This window comes from Motacilla alba, chromosome 4, assembly GCF_015832195.1.
Source record: "Motacilla alba alba isolate MOTALB_02 chromosome 4, Motacilla_alba_V1.0_pri, whole genome shotgun sequence".
Taxonomy (NCBI): domain Eukaryota; kingdom Metazoa; phylum Chordata; class Aves; order Passeriformes; family Motacillidae; genus Motacilla; species Motacilla alba.
Genome location: NC_052019.1, coordinates 37966471 through 37992831, shown reverse-complemented (window position 1 = coordinate 37992831; position 26361 = coordinate 37966471). Strand labels below are relative to the sequence as shown.

Here is a 26361-nt window from a genome sequence, read left to right as displayed (position 1 = left end):
CCAAGGCAAAACTATCATTTGCCTGCTTATTAAGCACATAAGTAATGTGTACATTGGAATAGACAGCTTCTGAAACCATGTGGAAATCAGAACAGCACACACTCACAGGGCTCACATATTGCATTATATAGAAATTGTTTATCTAATATGCCAAGAGATGCACATTTTTTCCCAATACCAGTGTGCTGTCTGAAGCAATAAATGACGCTGGCAAATCACACATGTGAATAAACACACATCGCTCTTCGCCAGACTCCTGGCTGACATCTAGACCATTTTACCTGTTCAGTGTGCAAGCTGCATAGCAAGAAGTTTGCTCTTGTAATGGATTTCTGTGATATTGTGGTTAGCAGAAAACCTTTAGAGAACAGCATCTCACAGCTGAGACCTACTGTGCACAAGCTGGGAAAAGGTTTCCCTTCCTAATGCAATCAGGACAGAGCAGAGCAGGAAAGACTAAAATAAAGAGGACTAAGCAGAGGTGAATGCTTTTGTACTTGATCAGAAAAGTGGTGATCGTGGTGAGTCTCATCTGGCTCCACAAGGGCCTGGAGACAGATTCAGGCATAACACTCTGTCCCCTGTCTCAGGCTGTACTACATTCCTGCTTGCTGTGGTTACACAGACACGAGCAGAGCCCAGGTTAGGGCAGGATACAGAATCCCAAAATATCCTGAGTTGGAAGAGACGCATCAGAATCACCAAAGGCCAACTCCTGCCCCTGGGGAACATGGGGAAGGTACCAAAGGTATTTTGATAAACCTAGGAACACTCACTCTCATGTCACATCAAAAGATACAAGAGAAAGAAATAAAGTACAACTGCAATGTCCCTGTGGAAGTTCGCCTTCTGAATTCTCTTCCAGTAAAACACTGCAGTAAGTGTTTTAAAGAATTTTATATGGAAGTGGCAGTGGTGGGGGGGGAAGGAAGCAACATGAATCCTATTCCTAGAAACTATCAGTTTCCTAATAGGTTGATGGATCAGATGAAATTTGTTTTTTGGGATGCCAGACTTACCATTTTATTAACTGGAGTGACTGTTAGAGGAAAGCAGATAACTGAAAATATTATAAAATAATCAAGACCCACGTTTCACTGTGTATAAGGATAATTCTGTACAAAAGATTGAGTCAAAACCAATTTCAGTCAGCAACACTGATGTGGTTCATATAGAGACTTAATTTTAGGTAGAGACGGAGTCATTAAAATTGCTCTTCAGAATTAATTCTAGGCTGGACTTCTTTTTCCCGACTCTTGCATTGAGGATGCCTTTGCATGAGCTAACCTGACACATGCAGAAATTCATTGGAAGAACCTTTCCTTCCTAGGAAGGAAGCTAGAATTACGGTTCAGGTTGTCAGCCTGCTCAAATTTGGAGTTCAGCTTTATGGAACATTTCTGAAATAATCTCAGGAATTAGACAAATTCTCAACCCATCAGTGTTTTGAAGACATCAAAAATACTGTTTATAAACTCAATTCTTTCCAGGTTTAGGAGTTCTGTCCTTACTCTGGGAGTAAGGAAAACCCTATTGTTCTCATGAGTTCTGTCTGTACCTCAGGGTTTTCAAATATGCTTCGGCAGTGATGATCAGTGAAATATGATTTATTATATTTTATTAAATTTATTATATTTATATAGCACAGTATCAGTTTCTGTCTTCATCAATAAGGAATTTAGGATAGTCAGAATGAAATTAAAATCTTCAAGCAAAAATTTAAAGTTGCTTATTTTATTTACTTTTCTTTACAAAACTACCCTTTTCTCCAAAATTTTGTATAGAGATTTGTTAATTTTAGTGTATTAATATCTTCCTATATAGTTCCAGAAAAGCCGCTTAATTTTATTTCAGACTTCTTGATTTTTTAGGGTTTTTTTCAAAATTATTAGGGTATTAGACTCCAAATCATGATATTATTTCCAGACCATAAGAAGATTCTCTATTGATTACCTTTGGCCTCTGGTATTTCACCTTCTAACATGAAAAGGTGCACAAGTATTCTTCAGAAATAGACTGCCTGTTAGCAGAAGTATCTGTGGGACTATGGTATTGTTTGTGCTTTGCATATGATGCATTAATTTTGTGTTTTATCACAAAAAATTAATTTAGAAATAGAGTTAATATTCTAGTAGACGTTAAACAGTTACATAAAATGTAACTTGATTTTTTTAACTCCACATATTCTGATCTACAAGTGAAAAATAATGGGGGTATTATTGTAGTATGGGGGTCAAATATGCTTTTCCCCTTTGTGTCATTTATTTTGACCATAAAAGGCCTGAAGAAAAGATTTAAGTGTATATATAGCATTTATAGCATCCATATTATTGATACTTTTAGATATATTACATTTGACCACATTTGGACCCAAAAGAGATTTTGAAAATAACACCCTATTATTTTTTGAAATATCCTCCTCTCAGTTACATTCTGCTTTGGAAAAAAGTGTCAGTAAGACAAAATTACCTTACTCTTCTAAAAACACAGCAATGTAGGCACCTGACTTTTTAACTTTTTAATAGCATATTGATGGCTCCAGCAGAACACTATAGTTTGGTTTGTTTAGGTATATTAATGATTGTATGGAATAAAGTGGATTATTTAATAGCTGGAGCAACTGCAAACTTTCACCACATCTGCCTCGGTCAGAAGGACTGTGTTCAAGTCTTTTAATATATCCCATCCTAAATGCCAGCAGAGTGACTGAAATATGACAAAAAACTAAATACAAAGAGACAACCAGAGAGGATGCCATAAACTGCTTTTTTGAATGCAGAATGGTTTTTCAGTGAGGAAGGAAATTCATGATAAGAATACAGGAAAGCCTAGGGTAGAAGGGTGACCAAACAGATTTTTAACTCCCCAAGGATAATGAATGACTCCAGGGATCTGTTAAATTGGACTCTGAAAGGGGAAGCTGCATTCAGGTGGCTTTCTGTTGCAGCTGTTACTCTGCACAGACCACCAAGTGTCATGTGCTAAATGTAAGGTCATTACACACGAGAAGAAGTTCTTTGCAAGTTTTATTTGTAGCTGTAGCTTTCAGGCATCTCTAAAACAGGGACTGGAAAGCCTGGGTATACTAAGATATCAATATGGCTGGATGCCCTGATATACTTAGATATCAGCAGGCCTGATGTCTTGGACCTCCTATGACTTAGGAAAGAGACATTACTTGAGAACTTTTCTCTGCAAGAACAGTTTTAAGAATGTTTAAATTGTATTAGAAAGGACATTACCATGTTAAATGGTAATGTTAAGTCATATTTCATGTTTTTTTTAATGTGCTTACAGGGACATAGTGACACAGTATTTTCTTCTGAACAACAGACATGTTCATTTCTCATAAAATGCAGCATGTATTTTGCTGTCTCAAATGAGAAATTTTGAAGTACAGAAATTTACATAACAGGAAAAACATATAGCACTAGTGAAACCAGTTTTAAAAAAATTTGTACATCCTCAAATCTACAAATGAAAAAAACCTACTTCTGAACATACACTCATTCAATTGTTTCCTCTCTACAGATGGACTGTCTTCCCACAGTAGCCTATCAAATTATTACAAATCATTACATGTAAATATTGGCTATTTATAAAATTGAGTCAATACTGCACAAATAGCATATTTACTATCTAAACCCAGTATTTTTTCACAATTAGCTACATCAAATTTGAGTAACTGACCACAATACTTAAACAAGAACCACTGAACAGTTATTGTTCAAATGTGAAACAATGTAGGCATTTGCTGAATACCCCTTTTTTACAAAGAAAAGAAGAAAATATAGGACAAACTGAATGCCTCACATGTAACCATTCTGCAAAACTTGATTTGTTTTAGTAAAAAGAAAATAAACATCCCAAAGCCTATCATCAAACATCGATTCCATTTAGAACCAGCAACAAATTAATACTTAGGACAACATTCCAAATTCTGGTACTGTGATAAAAACCTAAGTCAAACATTTATGACAGCATGATGTTGACATGTAACTGAAAGTCAGTAACACACAAGAAACAGGATTTTCCACAGAGATTGTAATCTTTTACCTGTTGATGAAAAAGAGCCTTGCAAAAACTATTCTTAGCCATCCAAATCAGCTCTTGATTCTATCTCTCTAAAAAATGGTAGAATAGCATGCAATCTAAACTGTGCCTTAAATTTCATGTACCGCCTACAATATGTGCAGATTCTGTACAATGCCAAAGGAGAGAACTTTGTGACTTTTAAGGCTTCCAAAATTGAGTGTCCAAGAATCCATAAGATTCTTTTATTTTTAGCCTCACATATTAAAATCTTGGATCTTAAGACTAAACATAGTCTTTGGTTGCTATTATAAAGTAAAAATTTGCAGACAAACTAGTGACATAATAAATATGACTGTATTATATCCACATACACATCACGGTACAAATGCCTGTTTCAAGCAGAGATTGGAGGTCTGTTCAAAACCACTTTTGTGCTTAAGGAAAAAAGCTAAGGGAAAAATCTTACTCTTAAGAACTTTCTGTATGCATTACACTTCACTGTATTCAAAGCATTATTTATGAACTTGACTTGCATTACATGGAATAAAATTTCTTGAAACACTGACTTGTTATTTATTCAACACATAATACCTAACAGCTCTACAGTCGCTTTCTTTATCATTGCCCAAATTTCAAAGTAAGCATTCAGCAAGAAACAGGACCCTACACAATATTTCAGTAGTTCACCTTCAACTGAGCAATGCACTAACCTACATAATTAGATGCTATTTTTTCAACTATACAATAAATTCTTACTTAAGGGCTGCAAGCTTTGTATTTCTATTGTTTTCACTACTGCATGAGAAGCAGATCACATGTAAGTTGTGGGCAAAGACCAGAATGTAAATTGGAAATATATGGGTTTAAATGTAATTTTTTTTCAATATCAATAAATGTGGCATTACTGCATTACCACTGTACCTCATCAACAAATGTTCTCAATGTTAAAAACTCCTAGATGAGACAAAACCATCTTGAATTCATTCTGTTTTACAGAATTATTCATATTTTCCTAGCATGGAAAAAAAAAATCACACAGTGAAATGGCATTTTTAATTAAGTGAAATTAATGGATTTCTTGAAAAAAAAAAGAAAAAGTAATGCTACAAATTGAAACAAAAAAAAGCTAAAAGAAATCTCAAATACTTAAAAAGCTAAAAATAAACTAATTAAGGTAAGAAGCCAGTGGTGGCCAGGTTCTGTGAAACATACTCTGGAAGAATTCATAGTCTGCCCTTCTTATTAACAAAAGCTAGAGTTTTATGGCTTATGAAATCCCATTTGCCTCCCCTCACAGTAGGACTTTATTTTTGGAACTATTAACGCTCACTTCAACTGCTCTTCTAAATAAGCGCTTTGATGATTACATTTTAAAATGTAACTACTTTCCACAACAAAAAAAAATCTATTTAAATATTTGAGGGGGTTAAAAACAAATTATGCCCCTACTGTTTCCACTTCATTAGTACTCCTGAGTCTTTTCCAATTTCAAGTGTAACCTTAAAAATTCCTTTTTACTTACAAGCTTCTTTTCCATCTGTTTTTTCAGTAGCAGTACATACAGTGACATCAACTAGCTAAGATGGCAAAGATGGGTCACACATAATTAAAGCTCCTTTATTTTATTTCTTTTAATTTGGTGAGATTCAGAAATTAAAGCATTGTGAATGATAGCTGTCCGGTCAAATGATATTGGAAGTCTAAAGTGAATATCTTCTATTAGTACCAAGCCATAAATAGGAAACTATCTTCAGAAAAACCCGAAGTTATAGTTTGGTACACATGCCTATTTAAAGCACACGAGAATAAGGCAGGTCTTAGCAATGGAAAAACAAAAGAACAGAAAAGGATCGAAGAAAACATCAAATAAGACCAGCAGAAATCACTTACTGCTTCTTTCAGGCCTTTGAACAATCCTAGTCTTCTTATTCTGAATTCCACTTTCATGAAGTGCCTTAAACCAGTCTCTCAATCTGTTTGCAACTTCCCTGAATTCCAGGTCACTGCACACTGAAAAACAAAATGCAGAGCTGTTTAATGTTTTTCTCCAGGGTGCTAAATAGAAACTTTCAAATTATGCTAAAAAAAAAAAATCCCCCAACTCCCAAAAAACCCAAACCCCATATGATAATACAAACATATATGTTCCACAGCTTTTTGAATCTATTTAATTCAACTGCATTACTTAGGTATGCCTTCAGAAGTCAATGAAGGTCCTGAGAAATAAATACCTGCTGTATAAAGGAATTACAAAATTACAGATGCCAAGGAATAGCAAACTTCCTTTGCAAACTGCTATGAACAGTTGTACCACAGGTATTTTCACACCTTACTGCAGATGAGGCTGAGACACCCATGACAGTCTTTTGTCTTTTGATTTCCATGTTCATTAAGGCAATACTAATCCAAGCCCTACCAGAAGAGGTCAGAGGTGTAATTTAGGCAGATAATAATGAACCCTCAACATGCTTTCCTATGCTGAGGAAAAGAGGAAATAGGATTGGCAGCAAAACTGTTTCAACAACGTGATGGAAGTTTATACTTGGAATGGAGTTTCACAAGCCAAACCTGTGAGCACATAATGGCAAACAGGCAACTGTACAGCCACTTGGTGATGGAAAGGATGGATTCTTTGACCAGAAATAGCAAAGGCAGAAAAAGCACACCAGACCAAAGAGAGCATCTGTAGCACCAAGAGCAGCAGATTAGCAGCAGACTGGCTGAAGTGCTGTAAAGTACTGGCAGTTTGTACAAAAGCCAACAGAAGTAGGTATCAGAGAGAGATGTGCAGTCAAGAGGCTTATTCACTGAGAAGACAAAGAAAGGGCATGCTTGAAGCAAGTAGATATCCCTCCCAGAACTCCATCTTCCCGTTTGTTTGGGAAGACAAAAGAAATAACAGTGTCTGGAAGATGACAAGAGCAGAAAAGACAAAAAATGTATCCCTGCTCAGGTAACAAAATACTTTCCACTGCCATTCTCAATAGCTATAATTTCCAAATTGGGTCACTTTCCAGGTCTACCAATAACCAAATAAGCTACAACCTGAAGAGCTCATACATAAGTATGGCAGAGCTTCACAGTGGCACTCTTCAAAATAAATCTCCAGTTTGCTTATTTTTCCTTTGTTGCATAGCAATCCAACACATTTAGTGACATAGCGTTTAGCACTTCATTAAATTGAACAACACTATGAAACATCTATTTGTATTTTGGAATAAGATTGAAACATAGCATTTTGTCAACAACTATCAATGCCTGTACAACTGTATGCATCTAAGCATGGGATCATTTACTCCTTACTGAAGTCCCTCTTGATAACTTTAATTCTATCCATGAAAACTAAAGTAAAATTCCTCCATCCATACATTTGCATATGTTATGGACTGATGTTTTTATAAATGTTGTATTTGTGCTCCTTTATTGTGTAACAGAGCTATTTCTTTTCTGATAATTTATAGGGAACTGGGGAAAAAATAATGGTAAATAGGCATGTGTACTAAAAAAATGTATTACAACAACCAGATGAAAATGGTTTCCTGATTCAAGACTATATATTGTAATTCCAACATGTGGGATTTCTATGTTTGCTATGATGACACCTTCCTGTACCAACTCTTGCAATCAGCTGACAGGTCAGCACAAACAATCAGCTGTTAACTTGGGACACTCTGCCCCTCTTTAATTTCTCCTTCCATTACAGCTGTGTATTTGGTTTGTATGGCCAGGTTTTGGTAGCAGGAGGCTACAGGGGTGGCTTCTGTGAGAAGCTGCCAGAAGCTTCCTCCATGTCCAGCAGAGCCAATGTCAGCCAGCCCCAGGACAGAACCACTGCTGGTCAAGGCCAAGCCAATCAGTAATGAGATAACATATTCATGTTCAACTTCCTGCTCTGTAACAGAGATGATCAACCTAAAAATCCATTCACCAGAATGCTACTTGCCATTGGAACATGCTTGCTCAAGGTAATACTGTTTGATGAAAAATTATATTAATTAGTTTATACATACTAAAAAAATGTTTAGGATGTTTTTCATCCCGGTGATGGGCTTGTAAAGATACAGAGTGGTGAAATTATTGTGCAAATTTGTCTGTACTGATTTAAAATAGGTCAGGATGAGGTAATTCAGATCTATTCAGTCTATTATTTAACCTGATAGACTGGGAGATGAATCTTTAATGGTGAAAGACAGACAGTAAAGGTTGTAGAAGGTTAGACAGTAATCAAAAAATGCATATTAAATCACATGAATCCACTCAGGAACCTGCCAAGAAGTACTTCTGGTTTTGTATAATGCCAATGCAAGGCAATCCTGCTATTACAATCAATTTTAGTAGCCATTAAGAGAATTAGTACAAGGTAATACGAAGTCACTAGCTCAAAGGTTATTGGAGTCTACTGTCATTTCAAGCAATGAGACTGTCTTCTAAAATTCACAGCTATGGCTATGCAAAAAAATGAAGGTATCAGAAAATTTATAGGTACTTAATCCAAAAATAACTTTATGATAAATATTATTTAAATGTTAGGTGGAACCAAATGTTCAATTGTTTTCACATACAGTAAATGTTATGATTTGTGTTGGCATTTGAATATACTTTACAGATTGCAAGTAAAATATTTGAAAATGCTGTATCAGCCTGAGTTCTTTAAGAGCCTTTCAACTCAATTTAATTAATGAAGTAAAAATAGTGCTACTGAAAGCTATAAAGACATGCAGAAGGTGTTTTAGCACTAGTATAATGTACTGAATTCCCTAACATATTTAAAGCAGTCTTAGGTTCCTGACATAAGAGAAATTATTTTAACAGTGCTTCCTTTTTATGTAAACCCAGACACAGAAAAAATTACCTGTAGCTTAGTAAGTATTGAATGGACATGGACATAATGAGCACACTGCAATACTGTTATATCAAAGAGTAGTTTTTGCTAAGTGAAGGATCAAAAAATTATTTAGGAAAAAAAAAAGAAGTAAGAAACACACCGCACACTATGCAGATGAGCTTCCTCAGCACACACAATCTCATTCAATCAGGCAGAACTATACTCATAAATTCACGAATACAATAAAATAACCGGGAAGTAAATATAAAGAGAGTATCTAGAAAACTTGAAGAACAGGGTACACATCAACCATGTTTTAGAATCAACTAGTAATTACTCCATGTGAGATGGGCAACTGATCAGTCAGTGTGTTCTGAAGCAAGACTTCTTGCTATTCAAACTTTTTCAACATATTAGAATCACCGCATATGACTTACAAAGGCATAGAAAAAAAAACAACAGTCTGATACTGTTTGATTCACAGAATCAAATGATAATATATGTTAAAAGGGACGTCCAGAAGTAGTTCAGTGTTACTCTCTGCTAAAAGTAGATCTAATTACATCAGGCTGCTCAGGGCAGTGTCCAGTCATTCATGTCCTGTGACCATTACACAATTCATTTGAGGGTTCCTCAGTGTTTGAGAGACAACCCTTCCTTGAAAGGAACTACTGTCAACTGTTTTGTAGCTCTATACTGTTGTCCCTGAAAAGTCCAAGACTATTTCCTCATGCTGTAACTTAAAGATTGCAGCCATCTGTCCAGGATTGCTAGACACCCAGGAACCTGGTTAGAGCAGCAATTCTGAATCAGCTGTGAGCAGGATTATTAGGATCTGTCCATAGCTAATACTCATGTAGCCCAATGCCCCTTGACAGCATTACTTACCAGTCATGTACTATCATATGGCTGCACAGTAAATGTTGAGCATCTGTTTCAGCACGGGCATGTAAACCTTCTTCTGAAAATACAGTAACCCTGGAACTGCCATCAGAACTCAGTGCTGCCTTTAAAGACATTATCTACTATAGTAAGCTGGAGCATGACAGGACATGGAACTACTCAGTGACAGTACTCTGCAAGTACCCTGCTATTCTGCAGAGGTTTGTGAATTAAGCCCTGAGGAACTGATTACTTGGACTGAAAAATCCTCGCTCCAGAGTAAGGGCTAGTACCCATGTGGCTAACTGTAAATGTCTAAGAATTGTATGCAAGTGACTTACAATTCCTGCAGTACAGAGCACCACTTCTAGCTCTGCATCATCTGTCACAAATGGGAAGAGTAACATATGGCAAAAAGAAATGTGCTAGCAAAACCCAATAAATTTGGCAGGAGGACAAAAATCTCTCCAAACCTGTAACTAAAGGATGGGACAGTAATTTCAGTCATCTATTTACCATCACGGAGGTACAGTTAGAAGTGGTATGTTTTTTTAAAAAAAATGGCTCTATACTGAAAAAATTCATGCATATATATTTGTATTTCTATAAGCTGATATTTATCAGCCATCTGTTACCTCTAGGGCCAGTGATTTCAGGAAGATAATACCTTGAAATTAACAAATAAAAGCATTCTGATTTCCTTACTATTTAACTAAACATAATGAATTTTCTAGTTTGGTTAGTCTATGTTATGAGATAATTAATACAAATTCTGCAGATACCATATCAGGAAACTGCAGCTGCTTATTCTTAGTGCCCCAAATTAATGTTCCATACAGACATTCTGCACATGACTAATGCTTCATAAAATGCAAAATGATTTCAATAAATTACATTTTCACAAAATAAATCTGATCTTTTTGCGTCCTCACAGTTTTTAAAGACTTTACATTTAAATATAATAATAATTTCTGAGTGCAGGAAAAATACTAGAAACCACAAGACACACAATTTACGTGCCAAGTTACTGTCTTCAACTTAAAATATGTGGACTTAAAAAGACATTGCAATTAAGTAGGACAATACTGATTCTTTGGTCTCTCAGAAGTACCACAGACTTATTATGGAATTTACTAACTTATCTTTTGGACAGTCAATGTATATGGCTTCCTTTACTAACTGCTGCTAACCTTTAGTATTGGCTATAATTTTTCATCATGCTCTGCTATTCCAAAGTATTCATTTCTGAGGATGAAAATGATGTTATTAATCTGTAAATTGCGTAGTTATGAACACAGACAGCGAAAGAAGACAGCAAAGACATGTTCCACAATAATATGCTATATTCCAAGATAATTTTCAAACATTTCTGTATATTCAATTGAATCCGGTATTTTATGTAATAAAAGATACGGGAAGTATCAAATAGGGACAAACCAAAAATTGTGTTAGTGGTGAAAGCTTTTAAGGAAACCATAACCCAAAGGTATGATAGTTTTCAAAATTCACTTTTAAGGATTCCTGAAAGCACTACACAGTTCTGGGACAAAGTCTGAACATTTTCTTCCCTTCAAGATCATGACTGACAGAGACCTGCAAAGACTTCTTGCATTCGACACACAACCCCTTGAAACATAGTAGACAAAGGTAAAAAATCACTGAACAATGCTCTTTATAAAGAAAATTTAAAAATATGTATATATTATTTCATCATTTCAAATTAAGTATTTTGAAATCAGAAATGTTCTGTCCTGATAAAAGCCTTTAAAAGTGTATTACATCAGGTAACCATGCACAGAACCTAGAAGGGACTGATGGATCTTTCTTTCTGTTCTGATAGACAATTATTGCTCCTCATTATGACTATCTACTGGTTTGCACCTTTTCTCTATCACAGAAGGGCAGGACAATTGACCAGTGAACTGAACAATCACCCTTTAACAGAAATTGACTACAATCTGCTGTGCAAGTGTATGGCATAAAGGAATCTTACACCATATTCGATCCCACTGAAGTCTAACAGATCCAAGGCTGCATTGCAGCAATTTACTTTTTTCATATTTAGATTGTGATCTGACGCTTTAAGCCACTTTGTATTTACCCTAACCATTTGCTTGTGTGTTTTTCTTGTATGTTTAATCACTAACATTTCTGTCAATCTCATAAAATTGTTCATTAAAAGAGCACAGTTGCCTGTAGACCTTTCAGAGAGGACCAAGAGGGAAGAACTACTCCAATTTAGTTAATTATTTGTATCTTCCCTAAAGTAAGGCCAATAGAGGTAGACAAACTCTTTCTCTACTATTGAAGAAACCTATGACAGATAATCGATTATATAGTAATGTACCAGCAGGACTCAATTCCCCTGGCCCAGAATTAACAGGCAGCGAGATGCAAACTCTATTACACTACCACCACCTCGGTGACATTAAAATGCTGGTTAAGTAAATGTAATCTGCAGCTGTGTCTCCACACAAATTCACTAATCAAAAATGTAAGGAGAAATTCAGAAACTAATGAGTTTAAAAAACATGGTTAGGGCACAAAATGTTTACAAATGCATATATGAAATATGTTAGCGAAGTGCAATTAAGTTTTTCTAGTCTATCCATTCAGCACTAAATGGATTGTTCATGAACGTCTGATGAAGATCAGGGAATTTTTATGGGCTGTATATGAATATTCATACAGATAGGAATTTATTTAGCCTTGGTAATTTCTAATGTGGTTATTCCTGTATGTATTTCAAATCCAAAAATCTTGCATTACCAACAGTGATCGTTGTATGTGTTACAGAGAACCTTTAACACACCGAGTGTGACATAAATCAACATCAGATCCAAACCAGACACCATGAGGGGTCAATCTTGGTATAATGACAGGTTTTAGAAAATTTTTTTCCAGCCATAGAATTTCTGCTGGCTACCTGATGCAGTGCTGTCTGCATGTCTACTTCACAAGTACAGAAGTTTTCAGAAGGAGCTGCTCACAGAAGGCACAAATCAGCACCATGTATATGCAGAACAGAACAAAGCCCTCTTAAAATCCTTACCCTATTGAAATCCATAGTAAAATTATTGCTGACTTCAGTACAACCAGAATTTCACCCTCAATTTGCTGCTGTCTAGACCAACTACATGGTTCTTTGAAGAGGAAAGAAATGATAGCACTGATCAAGACAGTGATGATTGTTTAAACAATTCTGTTGACATTTTTCATAATGAAAAATTACATTTAATAAATTTTGCAATCTCTTAAAAGAAAAATATAACCTTTTTTGTTTAAAGAAATATGACATTATATTCTGAAAAAAAAATCTTTACCAAAAAATTTGTTGCATTTTAGACAAAATCTATATAATGAGAATGCACATTGTTTTGCCACATGGTGATTAAGACCCTTTCAAGGCAATAAGAGTATGGGCAATTAGAGATGCCAGGTAGTAATCTATTCAGTTATAATTTCACTTGTTAATCATAAGCCATGAAAGGCATTTATACTAACTGGCTGTGCTGATTATCAGCACCATTGCCTACAGCTGAAAAGAACTGCCAAGTATCAAAAACTGTGAGCCTCTTCACCACAGCATCTGAGACTTCCAAACTACTGTCCTAATAATGGCATCACTGTTTTGCACTGCTTACAAAATCTGTAAAAGTCTTTTAACTGTCAGTGACATCAGCAAGAGTCTGAAAATAATGCATCAGTACCTGAGACTTAAAAGTGAAAAAACAAAATCAGTGCTACAATTATTTTAAGAAATAATGAAATACCTACTGATAATGGTTTTGAAGACATACTAGTAAGAACAGTAAGAAACACTTATAGTGCAAAATTACGTCTATTTCTCACATAGATTCTTCTATTCTCTGTCAAAAGACTTTTAACATCATTTTCTAGCTGTTATTCCTTTTGTTACTGAAATTCAATTTCATGCATGTATTCTTTCTGCCCTTTTTGGGCTGTGCTCTTACAAGTATTTTGTATTTCTTTAAACTCATCAATAACTACAGAGAAACATATCACAGTGATACCTGAATCTCAATGGTCACACAAAAGTTCCTCATTTCTTCGACAGCGATCACCATTAAATCAACACAGCACCACAGAGCCCTGCCAGATTATCCTATTCCATAGGGCCAGCTGCATCACTAGGCTATTTAGGTAGTTTTAAAAGATACAGGCCTGACAGCCACCTGTGAATTCACTGTGGTCAAACCCCATGTTTTGTTACCACTGCACTGAGCTCAAAAATTTGTTGCTTTCCTGTCTGCAAGGCTCATCACCTCACTTCCAAGATGTTGACATTGCTCCTCGATGACTTTCAGACAACAGCAAATTTAGCAAGGTGAAGCCGAGGCACAGCAAATGTGTGCAGAGATGACTGGACTCAATAGCCACCTCCAAAAAAAATTAACTTGCAGTGTAACAGGTCCAAGTTTAAGAGTTTCTCCACGGCTCTTATATCATTAAACAAACAGAAGCCCCATTTCCATTTAGAGGGAGTTTTGTCACTGATTTCAGTACCAATTTTGCACTCAAAGAAGATGAAAAACCCTTACTGCTACTGCATAAAACCTCAAAACTTCCTCTTGGTTTTACAGTTGTAATTTGAAGGCTATTGTTTGGATACCTGAACAGACTTGGGATCTTATTTACTTGCTGCTGTCTGCATATATTAATTGATTAATTGAAAGGACATCATCAACACATTTCTACTTTAAGAACCAACACTGCTATTATTTCTTAATATGCAATCAACTTACAGAGAAAAACCACTAGTTTAGTCTCATTTTATACTGAATTCCTGTTTTAGAAACAAAAGTTTTGAAGTTTCTAGGGCTGCACACAGATTAGTCAGAGTTGGTAAATATGATGAAAAACAAACATAATACTACAGCATTCTAAATAACATAATCCTATAACATACTGTACATGGCAGGAAGTGTCTTTTTTATAATTTATAGCCACACCTGGAAGTCTAAGAGGAGCGGATGTATTGTGTAATTTTAAAAGGTCATTAAATGTAGAGAATAATTATATTGTGGGGCTGATACTGTTTAACATCTTTGTTGGTGACATGAACAGCGGATTCAAGTGCACCTTCAGCAAGTTTGCTGACAACACCAGGCTGTGTGCTGCAGTCAAGATGCTGGAGGGAAGGGATGGCAGCCACAGGGACCTTGATACACCTGACAGGTGGGCCCATGCAAACCTCATGAAGTTCAACAAGGCCAAGTGCAAGGTGCTGTGTTGCAGCAATCCCAGGCACACCTACAAGCTGAAGGGAGAAGGGACTTAGAGAAGGGCTGCAGAGAAGGAATTCAGAGTGGTGGCTGATGAAAAACTCAACATGAGCCATCAGTGTACAGTCACAGCCCAGAAAGCCAAGGGAATCCTGGGTTGCACTAAAAGGACCATGGCCAGCAACTTGATTATTCTCCCTCTCTGCCCTGATCTTGTGAGATCCCACCTCAGTATCGCATCCAGCTCCAGTGTCCCCAACAGGAGAAGGACATGGAGCTTTGGAGCAAGTCTAGAGGAGGGCCACAAGGTTGAAACTAGGACTGGAGCAGCTCTCCTCTGATGGCTGAGAGAGATGGGACTGTTCAGCCCCTGGAGAAGAGATGGTTGTATGGAGACCTCATAGGAACCTTCCAGTATCTCAAGAGAGCTTACAGGGAAGCTTTTCATCAGGAACTGTAGTAATGGGCATAAACTAAAAGAGGGGAAATAGAGGTTAAACATTAGAAAGAAATTCTTTTCTGTGAGGGTGATGAGATACTGGAACTGGTCGCCCAGGGAAGTTGTGGATGCTCCAACCATGAAGCGATCAAGGCCAAGTTGGATAAGGCCTTGAGCATTCTGCTCTCTTACAGCCTTCTTTAGATACTGGAAGGCTGCCATAGGGTCTCCTCAGAGCCTTGTCTTCTCCAGGCTGAACAACTGCAGGTCTCAGCCCTTCTGAGCATCTTTGGGGTCCTCCTCTGGACTCACTCCAGCAGGTCCATGTCCTTCTTATGCTGGGGGTCCCAGAGCTGATGGCCATGACTAAATAAATTTTTTCAGGACATGATGCAGTAGGGTCAGCAGTGGCCACTATGGTAGTGTAGTTTAATGCTCCATATGAAAAAACTTCAGTACAACTTCAAGTAGTATTTTGAAATCAGCCAGTAACTGAAGCTATGAAAGAATTAAAAAAAAAAAAAATTACATTGAACCCTAATGTTTTCAAGTTGATAAGAGAAGTTACAATAAGAACAGACTTCCCACCAAACCCGAAGGATTTGAATTTGCAATTTAAAATGGCATCAAAACAGTTGTAAGCCTTAGAACATAGAAATAAACCAGAAACTCATTAAAGCTTCAAACTTTGCAAAAAACTGACTTTCTTGTACAGGCTGAGAAGAATAAAAGATATAAAATCATAGAAAATAATTTGGTTTTATTATCTTCCAGATACTGGAAATTAAATTTGTGAATTTTGCTGTTTGTGCCTCAAGGTATGTTATACTGCATTTGGGATAAATCTATTAAACAAGCAAGTGGGCAGACTCCTAAATAGAATCATAACTTAGCAATCAAATTAAAATAAAAATTAAAATTTCAAAATTAAAATTTCAAAATACTAACTTAGAATAGTATTTCACTTGGAAGGGACCTACAATAGTCCAGCTGCCTGACCATAACCTAACATGTGCTATTAAAGGCATTGTCCAAAATGCCTCTTAAACACCAACGGGATCATTGACCACCTCTCTAGGAATGTTGTCTCAGTGTTTGACCACCTTCTCAGTAACAAAATGCTTCCAAATGTCCAGTCTAACCCTCCTGTGGCACAGCTCTGAAGCACTCCCATGTGTTATATTACTGGATACCAGGGAGAAGAGCTCAGCACCTCCCTTTCTACCTCCTCAGGGAGTTGTAGAGACCAATGAAGTCACCCTTCCGCCTCCTTCTCTCCAAAATTGACAAGCCCAGAATTCTCACCCTCTCCTCACAGTACACTGTTTCTTTCACTGTCACCAGCTTTATTTTCCTCCTCTGGATGCATCCAAGGACCATCACATCCTTCTTGATGTGTGAGGCACAGAACTGCAGGCACCCCCAAGGCTGAACGCAGTGGGACAGTCACCTCTGTTGGTTGTCTGCTCATGCTGTGCTTGATGCACCCCAGGATGGGGCTTTGGCCTCTGGGTTCAGGGCACACCCTGCTGACCCACACTGAGCTGCTGCTGACCAGCACCCCCAGATCCCTCTTGGCAGGGCTGCTCTCCTGCCACTCCTCTCCCAGTTTAAAGCTGTAACCAGCATTACTCAGTAATACTGTTTATTTCTCTATGAGTCAGCATGAGGGCGCTGTGACCAAACAGCATCAATGTACACTACCCAGTCCACTGAACTCAAAAGCACTCCTGCTACCACCATGACACTGCTGTGTAAAATATCTGATGTAAACTAACAGCTGACCAAAATAAACTAAATGAATACTGAATGTCCAGTTACTGCCTGAAGTCCAAAAACGCATGAGTGTTAGGTAAGTCTCTTAGAAGAAATTAATAAACAAGAAAACAGAAACCATGACATTTTCAACACACTGATATCGATCACCTGTGAAGAAGATGCAGGCAACAGCTCCTCTGATTATTCAGTCACTCAACAGTGATGACAATTAGAAGAAACTTCCTGAGGATATAGGCAGTGGTAATGGCCCAGAGGGGAGCAATTCACACAAACTCTCCAAAATCCCCCTGAAAGGTAGTCAGCTAGGTATATTACATATCTAGATTTTATTTGTTTCTCATTTACTATACACACACACACAAAAAATAGGTCAGCTCATCAGCAGAAGATAGGAACATACATAAATATATGGCTGAATAAACATAAAAAATAGTGAGTTTTCCTCCTCTCTTCTATCTAGACAAGGCAGCCAAGCACCTGCCTGGCGGGCACAAAACTATGCTCCTAAGCCAAAGATGTAATTAAAGAATCATCTTCTCCTTGCTATTCACATTTTCCTTTTTCACCTTCTTCCCCTTTCTAGAGATGTTTCTTTCTTTAGTTCCTCACATTTTGAAGCGTGAAAAGCTAATGAACCACACATTATTTATATTTCACTGTACACCACATAATCAAGGCGTCCCATTTAATCACTTTGGTGTTGAAAAATTTCCTGTGAAATAAAGTATTTGTTACTCAACACATACTTCTGTAACAAAATATCTTTTATCATTACCATACTGAATGTTTTTTTTTTTTCTGGAGAAAATCACAGCTATTATGTTTTGAAAAATACTACAATGTAAAACCTTTCTTCAGAAAGGTAAGATGCTGAACATTTTAATCTAAATTAATTGATTGATATTTATCCAATTGAAATGCAGATATGTGTAATTTTTGAGTCCACATACAAGCCTTTTCTCTTATAGCATTGAAAGAAGTAAGGAAATTGTCTTCAGGAAAATGTCCGTTTTTTACATGGCCTGATATTGCACAGATAAAGTAAATTCAAAGTTTTAAAAAATAAAATAATGCAGGCTAACACCAAGACGCTGATAGCAAAAAATTAGACCTCTGTAAAGACCATAGCAGGCAGAGGTACTTCGTTTTCACAGTTTCACTTTGTTTTACTGTTTGGTTTCCATTGCAAAAGAAATTCCACATCATTCAAAACAACACTTATAAGCAATTATAATGCATGATAAGGACTGTATATTCCATTTTGATTTATGCAACAGAATGACCCAATGTCCACATGATACACTGGAACAAACTGCTCAATCACACAGGAAAAGACTTTTAAACTTTTTAGAATGTTTTTTACCGATCCCAAAACTCTGCACATCAAAAGGAAACTCAGATTACAATAGAACAAGAGCAGAAGTTCTGACCAGATCATTTGATGTTCACCTCTCCCAGAAGAGTGTACCATACAAGTTTCAAGTCATTAAGCTGCAAGGCTCCAGGACACACCAGATTCTCAGCATGTGCAGTGCGGGCAATCTGCACATATGGACTGGTTGTTTGCCTGGTGCTTAACGAACGCATGCCAACACCATCAATCTTTCTGCAAACCGCCTTCTTAATGGATATACGCCTTTCTACTCCCATGATGGAAGTCCTTAAACTGCAAAAGAGGCATTCTTCCAGTCTGAAGATATTTTGCTTCGAGGTAGAGCAATAGAAGAAAAAGGAATAGTAGATTGTGCAATTATTCCATGACCTCTGTGGTAATGAAATTCAGTACAAATTTATCTTTATGCTGGGTATAGTTAGCTTGCTTCTACATATAAATATATATAGCTAGGAATTTAAAAATTACTTCCAAGGCTCCTTGTGTCCTTTGTCCAAATGTCAAGAATAAATCATTACCCATTAAAACACTTATTTCATATTGAATTGAACGTTACATCACTGTGCCTGAAGCAGATAGAAAGCAAAGGCTATTTTGCAGGCTTTATGACTTGCAAACACTTTCTATGAGTTCCTGTTCTGTAAAATATGTTGGATTTATAGACTACTACTACTTTTAGTCATAGTTTTCAGCGTATCTTGTACATTATTATGTTACCCTACAAAAAACCCCACTCGGTTCCAGAGGATAGTTTCAATGGCCAAGGTGCTCCATATATGAATGAAATATTATATATATATATATATATATATATATATATATATATATATATAAAATATTAAGTATTATAACATCTTCATTGTGTGTGCATGTAGGCAAACAGTACTTTTTTCTAAGAGATTTCTCTTAATATAAGTTAGCATATAAATCTAGAATCACTGTAAACTAGCTAGCACAAAGTTAGCTAGGAAGTTTATAGATCTACGTCACCACTTTAAAATGACAAAGAATTTTTTGTGATAAATATATTTTGAGCTACAAAACACATTTTCTTGACTGTATTTCATGCTACATGTTAAGCTACACATTTCTCAGCTTGCTCCTCAAACACATGAGATCTGACTGCATTTCTTTCTCTGTATTTTGGCTAAAAAAGAAAAACATGCATTTGCACACAGAAGTAACTATAGTATTCCTTAATATACATACATGTGCCATAGTTCTCAGACCATTTAAAAAACTTTCTCTTTAACAGGTCTTCACAGCTAACCAAAATTGTCTCACTAACTGCCACTGAAAGTGACAAACACTCATGAGTTTCTATTATGATAGACAATTTTGGCTAGCTAATTACAATGTCGACCTTTATGTTTCACACTTTGTGCATCAAAAGAATTTCATATGTTGAAAGTGCTTGGACCATTTTCACTGGAGAAGTAAACAATGGGATCTTATAAATGTGAATAAATACCTGGAAGGTGGGCATAAAAACAGAACCAGGCTCTTTTCAGTGGTTCTCAGTGATGGGGCAAGAAGCAATTGGCACAAAGTGAAACAAGAGGCTTCTGCTGAACATGAGGAAAGAGTTTTTTGCTGTGAAAGTGACTGAGTTTTCCAGAGAGGCTCCATCCTCAGAGACATTTTAAAGTTGCCTGAACACGGTCTTGAGCAACCTCTTCTCAGTAGCCCTTCTTGAGCAGGGGGCTGGAGTGAGAGCACCTCCAGAAGTCACTTTCAAACTCAACCATTCTGCTAGTCTATGATTCTGTAATACTGGTGTGTAGCTGGGTAAAAGTTTGGTAGCAGAAGCATTTTACTGATAATTTCAAACATCTCAACAAAAATCAATTCAAGTGATGGTATAATTTAATTCTTCATTTACTGGACCTTTATTCAGATTCTCTGTGCTAGTTGCACAGATGGTTTGGGGAAAAATTATATTCCTTTCTTGCTCCTTTTACACTAAACGAAGTTTTCCACCTCCAAGCTTATTTCTATATTTGTTTCAGGTTTTGAGAAGAGAAATATAGCAAATCAAAAGCCTGACCCCTTTGTCATATCAAAGTCAGATCTTACAAAACAACTGATTTTAAATCTCTCCCAATACAATGGAGGAATTTAGAAACACGAGTTATAAAAAAAGAAAAGGGAAAAATATTTATGACACTGGATATCACCTATGCAGAAAACAGAATCAATTTCAAATAAACTTAAATAGCAAATGAAACAATGGAATATAAATGAGTAACTAACTGCTTATCATGCACTCTAACTCTCCTACCCTAACTTACAAGGACCAACGCCTCAGACTTATCACTTGCAGAGTGAAGTGCTACATGGTATGTGCAAAACTAGTACTAAGTCCTATTGGTACTAGAGAGAGAGAAAAGACAAAGCAAATAGTAATATATAGTTCCTCAATGTAAGAAAATTAGGATGTTCTCCGGAAAGGGAATATACTTCAGCTAGAAAGATGAATTACTGTATTTATTCTGTACTGAGTGCTACATTCCTGCCACTACTGAGAACCTCTTTCAAGAAGCTAAAGAAATCAGCTCCCTGGCATCACTTACTGATATCAATGAACTTCTAATAGCCATTGCAATGCAATGCAGGAAAAACATCCTGACAGACTGGCATCTTACATGACAAGATTCATGTTGCCCACAAATGAACACTACAGAGGTTCAGGCTGCTAATCCTTACAGTCAGTGAGAGCTCTCACTAATAATTAAAAGACCATCTGGATGAACTGCGGACATGGGAAATCAGAGCTTGCATTACAAAATCTACCTTTAACCCTAGTGAATGAAATTCTAGAGACATCAAGAAATAAACACGGGTATACAATAACCTTGTGAATAACTGCATTAATCTCTAGTTTTCATTTCCTGAGCAGCAAATTGTCACTGTCATTGTCAGATGCTTGTCTCTGACATTTGTCTGTATCCTTTAGCCTTGACACACTATATACTGTTGGCTATTGTCAGCTTTTCGCTCAGAAAAAAAAACACTTTAAAGCTATCAATCAGTAATGGTTAAAGCTGGTGGACAACTCTTCTAAATTATTCCAATCTGTAGTGATTTTCTTTTAAACTTGCTTTCCTAATGTTATGCATCCTGTTTTCCATGAAGTCTAGTTATGATCCAATGCCCAATTAAACAGTCAGAAACATCACAACTGACTTCGATATGCTTGTACAAACTCTTTTTTCCCCTTTAATAGATTTAAACAGGGTGAAACACACAACCAGAGAGTATTACTGTTTTCTTTGTTTTCTGGAGCCACAGCAGTATTTTGCTCACTTTGCTAAAACCAGACACTCTTTTTCTATTCCTTTTCTGAAGCTCAACCTTTAGAAAGAAGGTAACTACATAATACCAGCGATTTAGTGACCTCTATCTTTGACGTATCTTTTAATCCTCTTAAACTGTATATACAGAAATACTACAGAGGTTGATCAGCTTCAACTACTGACCTTAATAGAAAACTAGAAAAAAAAACAAAACAGATTCCTCTGAGACACAGTAAACTTTCTTAAAACCTTCAACCACACCTGAATTTGAGATGATCCTGCTGAAGAGACCAAACAGAACAAAACTGTCTTAATTACTTACTTTCCATTTAAACAGACTTTACTACTCTCTTTTCAAATGTTCTGTGCTCTACAACTGCTCTCAGCATTCTAAAAAACTAAAGAGAGGAAAAATAATGCAAAAATATTGACAGGAATTATTACTGAAGATCAATCAATCCAGGATTTCTTATGACTTGTATTCTTGGAAATGGTAAATAGGAAGATTTTTTTGCTCTTTTTTTCATACCTCTGTACTAGTAAAGACATGCCTCTTGTACTAGTAAATCACAATATAAAGCCATTTAATTTTAGGGGGTAGTTATGTTTTAAAGGTGCCACCATGCTAATGAGCCAAAGCTTAACAATTGGATAAAACTGAACAAGTGCTGATGCCTGCATGGGAGGTGGCTGTAGCATTTGATGTTGCAATATCAGCAGAACAGTTAAAACAGATGCCACAGCTAATTTCATGGATCATGGTGCCTTCAGGAAAGAAGTTGGGTTTTTCATTTTCCATGAAGACTTTAGTGTTTTATTTAGAGAATTTCTGACATGTAAAGTAATATGCATCTGTGATATAAAAGAAAGATATCAAGAAAAAATAAAATTAGTATTGTATTTTGTGATGCAGATAAAAAGCAACACAGTTGGGTAATTACTATACTTTGAAGCACAAGTGATTGATGTAATAATTTTATTAATACATGTTTTCATAATGCTGATTCATCAAGAGTATAAAATAAATCTGTATTTACAAATAGAAAACCTGCCTTCTTGGCAGTAAAAACATTCAAGATGTGAAAATGTATCACTTGAAATAGATTTAGATCATGCTGACACTAGTACATATTCTTACCAAGACTCTGAGTAAAGCTTAGTAACCTACATAAAGACTAAAAGCTAGCTATTTTGCATGCAAAATAAGAATGGGGGGGTTTTTCAAAATACATCCTTCCCTTGCTTAAAGACACGCAGAAGCATGTAAAAGTTGTCCTGCAGAGTTATTGTTAAACAACTTGCTTCTAATAACTTACTTCTAGTACTAAATTTTTTTGTAACTCTGCATCATCATTTCAAACTTTTAGAAATTATCACAGCTAGAAATTAGTGATGTGAACATGGCCTAGGTGTCATCGTACCCTCAATGCACAGATAGGCATTTTCAGAGTATCAGTGAACACACAACCACATGAAAATGCTCAGTAGTGCCTCAAAAGTTTACACCAACCAAGAGAACAACAGTTCTCAACTGTGAAAGAATGTTCAAGCATTTATGTGAGAAAAGCAAAAGTGAAACAGTAAATCAATTCTGTACTTCTGTCTGAATGCTCAGGAGGGGTGAGAAAGATTTTCCTAGAGAAAACTTCTACTTTTATGCCTAAGAACTAATTTTATATTTACTATTTAAAGAAAGAGGATATTTTGTAACCAAGTAAGGATATGCTGGTACCCAAGGGAACTTTTTTCTCTGAATAATAAGGTACTAGAATATTTGCCTAAAATTAGCTCAAGTAGAAACTAGTTACCACAACAGAGGTCAGCTTCAAGTAATAAATGAGATACAACATGCATGTTAAAAAAAAATAAAAATTGAAAGGGCCACTATATCACCAGGATATTAATGAATTTCTGTCAATTTCAGTGTAGCAGCTGTAGAAATATCTGCAATAGCTGCCAAAGACAGACATTTCAATCCTTGTCTTCTAGAGGACTTTGATATTTTAAAGAAAATACTAAAATTCTGGCAGCTATTAAAACAGTCACCTCAGAAAAAGTGATACTGCAACTATTTAACAGAAAGCACAGATAGCACAGCTGAAGTACTAAAGTAAATAGGATATTGAAGTACTAAAGACTCAATTAATATTATTGAGAAGTGGTTGCCAAAAGGTTATTACATGTTCTTTAAATACCACTCAGCTTACATCCTACTTGAAGAGGGCTTCATGAATCTTATTGATCCACCTTCAGAACACTACTGAACCATCGTCAGTCCATTCCTGAGCTTCCTAGGGATCTCAAGCAGCTTCATATGTCAATAAACTGACATACTTATAGAAAAAATAATTCAGAATTAGGTTATGCAATTAGCACCACACTTTTTACCTTCAAAAACTAAGAAGGAGGAGCAAATTAAGTAATTTAAAGTAATTACCTGATTTACAAAAACACCTGATTTTTCTAGCAGTTATCGTCCACTGTTGAGTAATGAAAGATTTTTAAGTATTACTGCATATTGATGGTGTAAAAATAGTATCAGTAAAAAATGAGACACAAACATAAAGGCATCCTTAGCTTATTTGCACATTGCATGAACAGAAAGATAATACTGACTCAGATACTTAGCATATGATCTGCATCTCTTTGGTTATTTATTCTCAATACAACTACTGTGACACACTTGTAAAACCTTTAATGTACCATAAGATTGGCAAGGCCCCTTCATTTACATAATTAAGGCAATTATAGCCATAAAAATCGAATGCAGCACCATTTTATTGCTCTGGACTATATGTAAGCTTCTGCTTTATAATCCATGGACGCCTGTTGGTGAAGTATAATAGAAAATAATGAATATATCCTAAAAAAGCATGCTCTCATGACTACCTAAAATAGTTTAATAGAGTTTGTTGTGCTACACAGACTAAACTTTCCAAATAATTTGCATGTTCTGGGGACTTTAGAACCGAATTTGTTCATTAATTGTTTCAAGATCTAAGTTAAAATTAATGATTATAAAACCTAAAATGAAAACAGCATTAATTATCTTCTTTCATCATAACAGCTTGCCTGTCTTAAAATTGCAGGAACACAGACAAAACCACAGGCTGGTACACTGCAGATAACTTGTTCTCCTCTAAAGGCATATACACCATTGAGTTCATTGGGGCTTCTCCTCCTACTAAAACACAAGGGGAAAGGAAGTAAAGAAATCAATTAAGCTAATCAAAACCCTCATAATAAATAATTTTAAAGCAACCTCCTCTAGAACAATCTTTTCCCCTGTGAAAAGTATATGAATACTTCATAGGAATACAACTCTGAATGACTGATTACTCATCTTGTATATAATGAGTCTTCACCTAAAAAGAACCAGTGTATAAATAGCCCTGAGTGTTGGAACAACCCCAAAGAAATCAAGGAATACAAAAAAAGCAATGCATTCTAAGCAATCACCCCATGTGCTTAAGCTCACTCCCACATACTTATAGTGAACCTGCTACCTTTGAGATGGAGCTTGGGAAGTTCACCCTGAATTGCTCCCTACAACCACGATGGACAAGGAGTGCCTTCTGCCCAGCTCCTCAAACATGCACAGTGTTTTCTAAGCCACAGCTTGCACAGGACAGGCATGTCTTCAGTGTCCTGTGATAAAAAGTACTCACACAGTGAGCAGAGATGCAACACTGACATCAATTTAGAAATCAAAAACTGTACTACACAACCATATTTAACACGAGGCCAGATCTGCCAGTTCAACGCTCGCTTGCTGGTAACGAGAAACATGAGGAGCAAATTCTCCAAGTGCAGTCCACCACAGAAGGACAGAACTGCTTTCCACAGCACGGAGACCTTAGGAATTTTCCATTTAAAACTGAATTTTTGGATGTGACATACATACCAGGATTTGACAAAACTGTATAAATTTGCATACTTGAAAGCTTCTGAAAGCAGCCATAAAAACTGGAATGTTTTGGAAATAAACAGGCCAAATGAAGAGCAAAGACAAGGTGGTTCTAGAGAAGATGGCTGTTGCAAATGTGCTTGGGACTGTGACCAAAGAGCTGTTTCTAGTGATGGGCATGTAATATTCCCATCTTCCCTTTAGTGTCATAGCCCTTTGCAATACTGACAACAAGCACTCAGCTAACAAGGCTTTCTCAGTATTACACTTCATCCTGGAAACAATCAAATGTTATTCAAAGCAACTAACAATCAAATGCTATTCTTGAGTATGTTCTGCAGTGTTACAGGGATTATTTTTCATAAACACAGCATATACACTCTAGCCTTTTTTACAGTATTATTATGGAATGGGCAACCTTCCCTTAATCCTTCACTTCTTCCTTGTAACAGTCAAGCTCAACCAAATTTTAATTTGTTCTGCAATTATCACTTAATTGCAGAAAATATCAAAACTATAGATGAATGCTCAAGCACATTCTGCCTTTTCACTTTTTTTT

The 26361-nt window shown here is 36.3% G+C and overlaps 1 protein-coding gene across 7 annotated transcripts in view; it reads right to left on the bottom strand.

The window, feature by feature from the left end:
• Positions 1 to 26361, bottom strand: part of SPOCK3 (SPARC (osteonectin), cwcv and kazal like domains proteoglycan 3) — a 185311-nt gene that overhangs the window by 15595 nt on the left and 143355 nt on the right. For all 7 annotated transcript variants that reach the window (XM_038134214.1, XM_038134219.1, XM_038134218.1 and 4 more), the window contains one exon: positions 5926 to 6045. In XM_038134214.1, the coding sequence (XP_037990142.1) occupies positions 5926 to 6045 (120 nt within the window). The remainder of the gene's footprint in view (positions 1 to 5925; positions 6046 to 26361) is intronic.